General features: G+C 29.4%; 1 protein-coding gene across 1 annotated transcript; it reads right to left on the reverse strand.

Moving 5' to 3' along the window:
• Positions 1-728: 728 nt before the first annotated feature.
• Positions 729-10,351, reverse strand: LOC101255016 (protein TIFY 5A-like). Its single transcript, XM_010326543.4, has 3 exons — positions 10,165-10,351; positions 9,919-10,015; positions 729-1,488 (listed from the first exon to the last, which is right to left on the reverse strand). The coding sequence occupies exons 1-3, from the start codon at positions 10,224-10,226 to the stop codon at positions 1,297-1,299; spliced, it is 351 nt and encodes a 116-aa protein (XP_010324845.1). The 5' UTR covers positions 10,227-10,351; the 3' UTR covers positions 729-1,296.
• Between the last annotated feature and the right edge of the window lie 1,805 nt (positions 10,352-12,156).

Raw genomic sequence — 12,156 nt, forward strand, 5'->3', positions numbered from 1 at the left:
CTATGTGTTCGGTCGCGCTTAAGAGTCTGCCATGCATTCAGCCATTGGTTCCGGGAATAATGACCAAGTAGTCTCGTCTGATGATGCAACTAGCTCAGAATCAACACAGGTACCAGGGGTTTGTGACCCAACTATTGTAGTCGGCGAGCCAAATAGATGGTGTGTTGAGGCATAGTGGTAGATCTATCGTGATGCTAAGATGCTTAATAAATAGGAAAAAATAAATCGATTAATCATTGAGGAGCTCACAATCCTCATTGGGAGCTTGCATACAATACCGAGGTAGACCAGTTGTTCAAACTCCACAAGTGCGACTAGATGGCTTAAGAACCCGGAACATACAGTGAGGAGATTGTGCAAGAGTTTTATGTTTCCTCTATTGCCACTCTTCGAGGAATGATTCCCAAGAAGGCCAAGCCCACAGGACAGGACCCTCTAACTTCCACCATGGTTAAAGGTTGTCCAGTGGAAATTTTACATGCCACCATCAGTCGGTTTCTCTATGGCGCTAACACCAGTCACACATATGCACTAAATACCCCCGAGTTTGACTATATGTGGGACATAGTTTAGAGTGGTGCTTTTAAGATGAATGTTGAGCACCGGGAGATTGTTACAGTATGGCTACCAAAATACGTTGTTATATTACTATGAAAAGTACCATAACATACAATACTTTAATTTTTGTATAGTTTATTTTAATAATTTTCTAAATTTTAAATAATTGAGTTCAAATAATCTAATATAACATTCATAATAAGTCAATTTAATCCTCAACAAATGAAATGTATTACATAAATTAAACCACCAAAAATTCTATACAAAATATGAATTTACATAACTCTGATCATTTCATCGGTAATGACATGCAAATTCTTTTTCTTTACTATCTTCGTCTACTTTTAATTGTCACGATTTTCCTTTTTATAGTCAAACTATAAGAACTTTGACTAACATTTTATAATGTATTTTTTCATCACATTGATATGCAAAAAAATTGTAATTTATAGTGTTTTTCGTATAGTTTTTGAATATCTGAATTTTTTATTTAAAATATCAATTAAAGTAATTTAATTTAACTTTGAAAATTAGTCAAATTGACTTTCAATTAAAAGCGCAGCATGACCATTATAAAATGGACGGAGGTATAGTATAACACAAACTTAGGGGGGAGGGGGGAGAGAGATGGATAAGTCTCGTGTAAGCAGTTTCTCTATCTACATAGAGTAGTGATAAAGTTTGGAATACATTGTATTCTCCTCAAATCCTTCTTATGAGATTTCACTGGATATGTTATTACTGTAGTTGATGACACGGGGAAATTGCTTGAGTTCTACTTTTTCTCTTCTGCAAAAATCTTTGTAGAGATTTTTTCATAGAAACCTCAGTTTCAAATTGTGATAATGATGATGGTGGCTCCGAAAGTGTCGATGGTGTTTTTGTGTTCTCCTTCATTTCCCTACTTGCAAGATGTATTATAGCTTTAGCCTATATTATCGAAAAATAAAAACAAATAAATTTAGAATCATAATAAAAGTACTCATTAGTAACATAGAAAAGTTGGAGAAGCCATATATATCTATCTACTATCAGAACAAAAACTTAATATACCTTAATTATATATTTCTGTCCAAATTTATTTTCATGTGTTAATTTAGACTAAATATGTCTCTTATACTTTACTAGGTATAAAAGCTCGGGAAGTCCGGACCCAATATATATATATATATATATATTCACATAATATATGTGACATACTATTACAAGTAGTCACACTAAATCTACAATGACTAAATTATTCTCGAAATTAGTGGACAAAATATTTTCGATGAAATTAAAAATTTTAAAAAAAAATAATTATGTAAAATAAAGATAGAATAATTAAAATATAAATAAGAAATATATTTACGTAATACGAAATGTTGAAAATCTCAAATCACTAAATAAGCTAAAATTAAAACAAAAATAAAAAAATGATGTCGGCAAGGTTTTAACTCCAGACTTTGCACTATAAATGTCAAGCCTAAACTAATAAATCAAACAACTGAATATGAAAATAAACACATGGTTAAAGCAGATATTTGACCCTCAGTTGTGTGCTTATTAACACTTGTATATCTAGTGGTAGAATAGATCCCATTCTTAAGATATATAAATGGAGGGATAGAGTTAATTTGAAGGACCCAAATTATTTTTATCCCAGCTAACACCCAAAATAATTATTTTTATCCCAGCTAACACCCAAAATAATTCATAACTCAATCTTACTCTGTTTAATATTATTGCTAAAAACTTGTTTTTAGAACTAATTTTTAAAAATGACTTTTTCAAAAAAAAAGTTTTGAAAGAAAACAATTTGTGGTTGGATATTCATTTGAAAAAGTATTTTTGATAAACAAATTATGTTTGTCTATTCTTTATTTTAAAAAATTCTTTTGAGAGTCAAATTATGAAAAAGGGTAAGTATTGATGTGTTATTAATATTAAGATTATTTTATAGAAAGAAACTATTTTAAATATCTACTACAAAAATTTTAATTAAAATTTTATTTAAGTTAAATTAAAATATACATATTCAAATTTTCAATCAATGTTGTACATAAATAAATAAATTGAATAAATTAAATTTAATATAATCTTAACATCATGATTTAAATATAACTAAAAATCTCAAGTAAAATAAATTTAAAATCATTCAATAAATTAAATCACTACATACGAAAAATTTACCACAAAAATAAATAAGTATAGTCCTTCATATTTTTAATCCTACAAAAGTTTGTTGTTACATTTATTTCTAATTTTGTAGGATAAAACGTATAATAAAATAAAAATATGAAATATAATATATATAATATAAATATGTGTAAATAATAATATATAAATATAAAATAAAATAAAATATTTATTATATTAAAAAATAAACTAAAAAATCTAAATTCTTGAATGGAATTTAAACAAACTTATGAAATATAGTAATTAATAAGTAAGAGATAAATTGATAAATATGAACATATCAAAGAGATATTTTATTCTTAAAAAAATAATTTTTTGCTTCTGCTGGATTTAAGGAGCAGAAATTTTTAGATTTCTCCCAACATCGAAAAAACTATTTCTATTTTCATTTAAAATTAGTTTTTAAGATTCTTTAAAAAAAGAAAAAGAAAAAGAAAAGCGATGTGAAGATGATAAAAGTAAAGCTTCAAAAACAAAAATTAAGGGTGTCTTTCCAATTTTCTCATGTTTGGTTGAATTAAATATTTTAAAAAATGTTTTCCATATCAACTCATTTTCCTCAAATTTAAGAAAATGACGTCCCTTCAAAAGTTAAGAAAAACATTTTCGAAAACTCTCTTCCAACCTCCCTCTACCCACACCACCCTACCAGCCCCCACCCACCCTACCAGTCCCAACCTACTCCCCTACCTCCAAAAAAATTTAAAATTATTTTTTAGAAAATATTTTCGACTTCAAAATTTCATTTTTTTTCAGCCCTACCTCAACCCCTTCCCCCACCCAACTAGCCCCCTACAGCCCCACCCCCCCACCCCCCCCAAAAAAAACAAATTGTTTCCTACTCTTGTAAAAAATAAAATATATTTCTCAAAAATATTTTTCATTCAACTACACACTAAAATATTTTTTCGAAAAATATTCTCTACTCACCAAACAAATATGAAAAGATAAATTAAATATCTACTTGTTTTTCAGAAAATCATTTTCATAAAAAGCATTTTCCTTGGTACCAAACACACCCTAAATGTCAAAATTTATATCTGTCAAACCAATAGAATTTGAAGAACCGCATTAATTCAACTTTCAAAAACTTCAGAATCAAACACACAAAGTTAACTATTTTTTAAAATTTTGCAATTTTTTCTTTTTGATATTTTGAATTTTTGGTTGGCGAAAAAAATGAGAACAATAATTATAAAAACGAGTTTTCATTTACTACGTGCAGCTAATAAGTTGTCAATTTTTTTAACAAACAATTCATTTACTTTTGTTTGACTTATACATTGATTTTGGGCTAGAAATATTTTACTGGATTGTTTTGGGTGTTGACAGGCCGAAAATAATTTGGGATTTCAAAATTAATTCTAACCTTTCGTGTGTTTATTCTAAGATTGGGACTCAGATATTAGCGTGATAAAGAATATATTTGGTTTTAAGTATAATGAAAAAGACATATTAAGATTTAAAATAAACATAAACTTCAAAAATAAACTTAAATTATATTTGAATTTAAGGGAGGTGTTTTTTTTTGTAGAGTTTTGGACTCAACTCTTGTCCAGAGTTGTTGAGTTATAATTTGTGAAGGTTGTATCCTGGAGGGGAAAAGTCAAAGAGGACTACTGCTGGACCGGTAAAAACATTTGCTGCAGTGGGCTTGAATCTCCTTAAAGAGAGCGAGATGTCTGCGCCTCAGCCTTGAAGAGATTTATTTCTTTATTTTTTTTTTCAATTGTAAACTTGCAATTTTTTATTATCTAGTAAGCTTTTTCACTAACAATTTTAAGGAGATTCAAGATGGCTACGATTGAAAAATCGCGGATGTCAAGATGGGAGATCTTAACAAGCCATTTCGGTTCAATGTTAACATTTCAAGAGATGGAAGGGTAAAATACTTTTCTACTTATGTTTTCTCAATGTTTCTTATGTATTAACCGAGAAGAATCCAAATAAAGAAGACATTACCACTATGAATGATGATGAAACTATTTCTCATCGTACGATGGTGGTTCCTATAAATGTCGGTATTATCTTCTTAATTGTCTATCTGATAATTTTTATGATTATTATGATAGAACTTACTCTAGTGCAAAAAAAAAATTGGAAGAAATTGTAGAGTAAGTATGATACCGAAGAGGCTGGGGCAAAAATATGCAGCTAGTAGATTTTTTCGTTTTAAAATGGTGGAAAACAAATCAATGGTAGATCAAACTCAAGACTTCATCATGATTGTTGGAGAGCTTATGTCCGAAGAGGTTAAAATTAGAGATAACCTTATTGTTTATGACATAGTGGATAAACTTCCACATTCTTGGAAGAAATTTCAAAAAACTATGCGCCACAAACAAAAGGAAACCTCTCTTGAAACCTTGATAATGAAAATCCGCATAGAAAAAGAAGCAAGGGGCCAAGATGCACTTTTACAAACAGAAGAGAACAACATTACATCGAAAGTAAATTTAATTACTTCGAATAATGTTACTCCTGAATCTCACAAAAATATTTTTTTAAAACCTAAGAAGAAAAAAATCAAGAAAAATAATAGTAGACCTCCCAAGAAAAATAATGATGAAAATCTCCAAGTACAAAATAAACAAGTTCAAGAAAAAATACCATGCTTTGTTTGTGGCAAGAATGAGCATATTGCTCGATTTTACAGATTCCAAAAAAGGTGGTCCTAACCCTCAGGCAAACGTTACCGAAGAACCTTTTGTGGCGGTGATTACTAACATAAACATGGTTAAGAATGTTGATGGATGGTGGACTGATTCTCGTGCAAACTGTCATGTCTGTTATGACAAAGACTGGTTTAAAAAATATACTCATTTTGAGGAGCCCAAAACCATCATGTTTGGTGATGCTCACACTACTCAAGTGCTTGGAAAGGGAGATGTTGAATTGTGTTTTACTTCTGGAAGGATATTAACATTGGAAGATGTACTTTATAAAGCAGGCTTTAAACAAATTATTAAATCTGATCAAAATGTAATAGTTAAGAAAGGTATTTTGTGGGGAAGGGGTATCCATGTGATGGATTTTTAAGTTGAACGTTGAAATGAATAAAACTTCTACTTCTGTTTATATGCTTTCTTCTACTAATTTTTGGCATGCTCGTTTGTGTCATATTAATGATCGTTATGTTGGAATCATGAGTGGTTTAGGATTAATCCCAATGGTTAAAAATAATTTTGAAAAGTGTGAGGCTTGTAGTAAAGTCAAAATCACTAAAATGCCTCATTTTCAAGTTGAAAGAAAAACTGATTTATTAGAATTAGTTCATACTGATATTTTTGAACTTGGTGGAATTCTAACTCGTGGAGGTAATAGATATTTTATCACTTTCATTGATGATTTTTCTAAGTTTACATATGTTTTACTTGATGAAAAATAAAAGTGATGCTTTTGAAAATTTTAAAACTTATCTCCATGAACATGAAAATTAGTTTGGAAGGAAAAATATTTTATAAGTGATAGAGGTCGTGAATATGAATCAAATGAGTTTAATTCTTTTGTTAGATCATTGAGAATAATTCATGAAACTACTCTTCCTTACTCTCTTCATCTAATGGAGCAGCATAAAGGAAAAACAGAACTTTGGTTGAATTGACTAATGTCATGCTTATTGAGTCATATGCACCTTTAAATTTATGGGGTGAAGCTATCTTAACTGCTTGTTATGTGTTGAATCGTGTGCCTCAAAAAAAGTCAAAATTGACACCTTTTGAATTGTGAAAATGTTACAAACCAAGTTTGGGATATTTAAGAGTTTGGGGTTGTCTAACCTTTGTGAGGCTAATGGATCCTAAGATTACAAAGTTGAGTAAGAAAGTTACTACTTGTGCTTTTGTTGGTTATGCTTCAAATAGTATAGCCTATAGATTTTTTAATCTTGAAGATACTATTGTGATAGAATCAGGTTATGCTATTTTCATGAAAATAAATTTTCTTTTGATACTAAAAATAGTGGGGGTCAAAGAATTGAACAAAATATTTTGTCACTACCTAGTTCTTCTACTTCTACTTTGAAAAATAAAGAAGTTAATGATTTTGAGTTAAGAAGAAGTAAAAGAGCTAGAGTAGAAAAAGATTTTGGTCCAGATTTTTATGTGTTTAATGTTGAAGATAATCCTCTAACTTTGAAAGAAGCATTATCTTCACATGATTTTATTTTTTGGAAAGAGACTGTAAATGATGAAATGGAATCTCTAATTTCTAATAAAACTTGGAAGTTAGTTGATTTATCACCGGGTTGTAAAATAATTGGTTGTAAATGGGTCTTACGAAAAAAGTTGAAATTGTATGGATCTATTGATAAATATAAGGCTAGACTAGTTGCAAAAGATTTTAAACAACTAGAAGGCCTAGAATTTTTTGATATTTTTTCTCCGATTACAAGAATAACATCCATTTGACTTTTAGTTGCTATTGCTACAATTTTTTATTTCCAAATTCATCAAATGGATGTAAAAACTGTTTTTCTATATGGAGACCTAAATGAAGAAATTTATATGGACCAACCCTACTGTTTTGTTGAAGCAGGCCAAGAAAGCAAAGTATGTAAACTTACTAAATTCCTATATGTCTTGAAACATGCACCAAAGAAATGGACATGAAAAGTTTGATTCCTGCATGATTGAAAATGATTTTAAAATAAATGTGTGATAAGTGCATATATTACAAGTCTTGGAATAATTCACATGTGATCGATTATTTGCCTATATGTTGATGATTTGTTGATCGTTGTCTCTAACATGAATGTTATTGATGAAACTAAAAATGTTCTTAGAAGCCATTTTGATATGAAAGATCTTGGTAAGACAAATTTTATTCATGGAATAAAAATAACAAGAACATGTGAGGGGATTTTCCTTGACCAGTCACATTATGTTGAGAAAATTTTGAAAAAATTATAACTTTCATGATTGCAAGCATGTTGCTACTCCTTTTGATTCAAGTGTTCACTTATTTTCTATTGAAAGTGAAAATGATGTAATAAATCAAAAGGAATATGCTAGTATAATCGGAAGTTTGAGATATGTGACTGATTGCATTAGGCCTGATATTGCATATGCAGTAGGAGTACTTGGCAGGTTTACAAGCAAGCCATGTAACGAACATTGGCATGCTATAACAAGAGTTATGGCATATTTAATTGGAACAAAAAATTGTTGTTTGTTCTATAAAAAATATTCTACTGTACTTGAAAGCTTTTGTGATGCAGATTAAAACACTTTGTCAGGTGATTTCTGTTCTACCACTGGTTATATCTTTACTTTTTGTGGTGGTGCTGTTTGTTGGAGATCGAAAAAGAAAACTATAATTGCTAACTCTACCATGGAGGCTGAACTAATTGTTTTAGCTTCAGCTAGTGAGGAAACGAATTGGTTAAGAGATTTGTTGTTTCAAATTCCTTATTTTGAAAAATCAATTCCTCCTATTTTAATTCATTGTGATAGCACCGCTGCAATTGATCGAGTTCAAAATCATTATTACAATGGTAAATCCAGACCTATAAGGAGGAAACACAGTAATGTAAGATCATATTTGACAAATGGTACCATTAATGTTGATTACGTCAAATCTTGTGATAATCTTGCAGATCCTCTTACGAAGGCCTTAACAAGAGAAAAGATTTGGAGCACATCGAGGGGGATGAGATTGAAGCCTAGAAATTCTTGAGTCATATATGAGGAAATCCAATCAGGGGACTAGAGATCCTATAACCAGGTTCAAAGGGAAAATTTAATCATATGATGGCTTGTTGTGAAAATGCACTATCTTTTTATTCCCTCCCTATGATGTGGGTGCATTATTTCCTGTAGTTTGTGAAAGTTGTGTTGATAAAACTCTTAATGAATATCTATAGCCCGTATGGATGGAGTGTTAAACTTACAGGTTCACTCTCGACAGATTTCACCTATGTAATGTGTAGAAGTAGGTCGCTCCTATGAGAATTGACTTATTCTCAAATGCACTCACGAAACCGGGTAGCACATGGCTATAACGTGCTGGCTTTAAAGCTCATGTCAACACCTTGATTATTATGTGTGAGCAGTGATATTTTATTTCCCTTAAGCAGTCACAGTTCAAGTCTGAGACCACTATGACTCTGGAGTAAAAGTTATTGTTTTAGTAAGTGGAGGTTCAATGCAGAGCACACATTCATTATGCATAGTAATCTTTCTTCAACTGATATAGTCTCTTGTTTAATATTAAAATGAGTGCGAAATTGTTGATCTTTTGAGCATTTTAATATTTATTTATTATTAAATTGTTTCATATTATTATGTTAAAGGCTATATGAAATTGAGGTTATGACCGTTGCAGTGCATTGCATTTGTGCATTTGTGCATTTGGCCCTATTACTGAATGGTCACTTAATGACCATATGCATAATGCACTTTACTTTCTGATAAATGTTGCAATGGTCAAAATGTAACATTTACACGTTGGTGCATTTGTTATTCTTTTCCTTTTTTCATTCTTTACTCTTTCATTATCTTTGTAACCTATATAACTCTAAAGATCATTATCTTTATTATTTACTATATCATTATCTTCCTATTCATTGCTAGGAAGACTTCTTGTAGTATAAATAGTGGTGGTCTTCATTTGATTTGGTACACACAATACACAAGAGAAAGAACATAGAGTGAAAGTGTTAGTTTAAAAGAGAGTTCTTATTAGTTGAAGGGAGGTGTTCTTTTTTGTGGAACTTTGGACTCAACTCTTGTTCAGAGTTGTTGAGTTATAATTTGTGAACGTTGTTGTATCCTGGAGGGGACAAGTCAAAGAGGACTACTGTTGGACCAGTAAAAACATTTGTTGCAGTGGACTTGAATCTCCTTAAAGAGAGCGAGATATCCGTGCCTTAGCCTTGCAGAGATTTATTTTCTTCATTTTTTATTTTCAATTGTAATCTTGTATTTTTTTGTAATCTAGTAAATTTTTTCACTAACAAGCTTTATATACTTGTTAGGTAGTTTCTAAATATGTAGACTTTACTTAAAATTAAAAATTATATATCCAAATTCGTACTAAATATTAGTTAATTTAATACTGTTACACTAAATCAACCCAAGCAAATTGAAACAGAGCAAAACGATACAACGATTTCTACCGAATTAAACCAGACATTCGAATTAATAATAGAGTGAGGAAATTAAAGGTGCAAAATACGTATACCTGGACCTCGCTAGCATCAGAAACCACAACTTTTCCATCATAAAATATAGTTAGCTGCTGATGTTCCTTCTCTTCATCTATGGTTTCTTTATTTCCCCTATAGTTCGAATTAAAGGAGAAATAAAATTTATCGACAATTTGAGGTGGTTATATTAAAAATTTAATTTAGGTCATTAAATTTATTGAGTCGAGATCATAGCTTGATCTACATAGTATAACATATTTTCGAAAAAAATGAGTACTTACATGGAATCGAAGTATGGGGCAGGAGGAACAAGTCTGAGCTCCAAATTACACTTTCTTCTCATCTTAATAAATCTTCAAACTAATGTACAAAGTAAATTAAGCTAAGAATTATTCTATTTTGATTGAGAAGAAAATGGACTTGAGAAATGTATTAGTAGTTCATGAGAAATATATAGTAGTTCACAGTATTATTTAAATGATATATAATTGTGGAGTTTAATATGGTATGAAGTTTATTAAACTAGACATTTTAAACACGACTCTCACACTTTAATTTTAAAATGGAATTAAAAAGATGTAAAACAACTTGTAGAGAAAATATGGCCTACCTAAATATTCAAACCACAACTAATTACATGTGATAAATGAGGTTTTATCCTATTTTATTTCCCATGACCGTGATTTGTACATGCCACCTTTGTTCTTAGATAATTTTTGCAAATTTGTTACAGCGTAGCGATTTTGTTACAGCGTTCCATCATTCTGTGTGTTTGAGTCGGCTTAGGCTACGATAAACAATGATTTCTACTATATTATATTTAATGATAATAATAAATATGAATATTCATAATCAACACTTTATATAAATATCACTCTATACTTTAGTGACTTTGAATACAATGATATTTTCTTTGTTTCAATTTTTTGTGTGACACTTTTTATTTTTTTAGAGTCAAACAATTTAAATTTGACTGTGACTTTGCGCACTAATTCTTCAATATTTTTTAAATGAAACTTATATATTTGTAAACTAGGTAAAAAAAGTACTATAAGTCAAAAACAATCGATAATTCAAAATGTTTAAAAAATTTAAAAAAAATTATGATCAAAATTAGACTTGTTTGAATTTCAAAATCAAAAAAATATCACAAAAAATAGATGGATGAAGTATTAATTAACTCATTACCATCAAAAGAAAATTTTACTTCAACTGATGTCCCTTTTGTTGCAAGATTACTAGATTTTCTTACTTGTCAGCCACATAATATTTGTGCCTTTTATAAAATAATTTTTTTCAGAGATATTTATATTTAATAAATTCTTTATTGAAAGGACAAGGTTGGCACGTAACCAATCCGCCTAATTTCGATATTTGCAAAATCGTTCATCTTTTTAAAGTTCTTTAGAATCGACACAACCACCTTTATACTTAATTGGAAAATATTAGCTCAGAGATATTACTTAGGTATATAAAATTCATTACGAATTATTATACGTACTTCGTAAAGAAGCCTTCAACTATTTTAATTAATATTTGAGATATAATATTTTATATCTGTATCAAAATTTGATTAATTTAAATTCGTATCACATAAGGTTATATAGTGATAATCACTCTCTATTAAAAAAAAATCATATTCAAAACTTATAACAAAATCCTACCGTTTAGTTAAAAACAACTTCCTCAATTGCTTCGCATTCTAATTTAACAGCATAAGAGGATATTAAATTAGCTGACTTTTCCCAAACTAGAGAGAAGAGGAAAACGTGGAAAAAAGAATCAAATTAACAATTATATCTTTGCATTTCGTCAAGCCTTAAATATGCATTCGTTTGAGGTAGTTGGTTTGAAATAATAGAAAAGAAAGATATGATAAAAATCATATCATAATTAAAATTATTCTGTTTGTCCAACTTATGTGTCCCTACCATTTGAAGTAATTAATACTAAAGAAAGTCACTTTTTTTAAAGAAAACTATTATAAAGAGATTAACTTTAATGTTCATACTTTAATATTAATGAAATAGTGTGTAAGTACCAAATTTTTTTTGACTGAATTTAGATTATAGCTTTTAAAAATAAATTTATGTTTAAATTTCATATATGATTATAACTCAAACGAAATAGTGTGCAATTTCTAATGCTTAATATGTTTAGAACTGAATGAATAAATCGAAAAAGGTAACTTATAACCGATATAATTTATGTTACAAATATTTATTACTGATTGCAAATTAATTTGCTAAAGTTGGGAAGTGCTTTCCAATTAA

This window comes from Solanum lycopersicum, chromosome 8, assembly GCF_036512215.1.
Source record: "Solanum lycopersicum chromosome 8, SLM_r2.1".
In the NCBI taxonomy this organism is placed as follows: domain Eukaryota; kingdom Viridiplantae; phylum Streptophyta; class Magnoliopsida; order Solanales; family Solanaceae; genus Solanum; species Solanum lycopersicum.

Bases quoted from the DNA above. Each gene is read 5' to 3' on its own strand.
- LOC101255016 (XM_010326543.4), bottom strand. From the start codon at position 10,226: ATGAGAAGAAAGTGTAATTTGGAGCTCAGACTTGTTCCTCCTGCCCCA. The intron at 10,016-10,164 runs GTAAGTACTCAT...TTCGAACTATAG, and splicing joins GCCCCATACTTCGATTCCAT to GGGAAATAAAGAAACCATAG. The intron at 1,489-9,918 runs GTATACGTATTT...TCGATAATATAG, and splicing joins CTGATGCTAGCGAGGTCCAG to GCTAAAGCTATAATACATCT.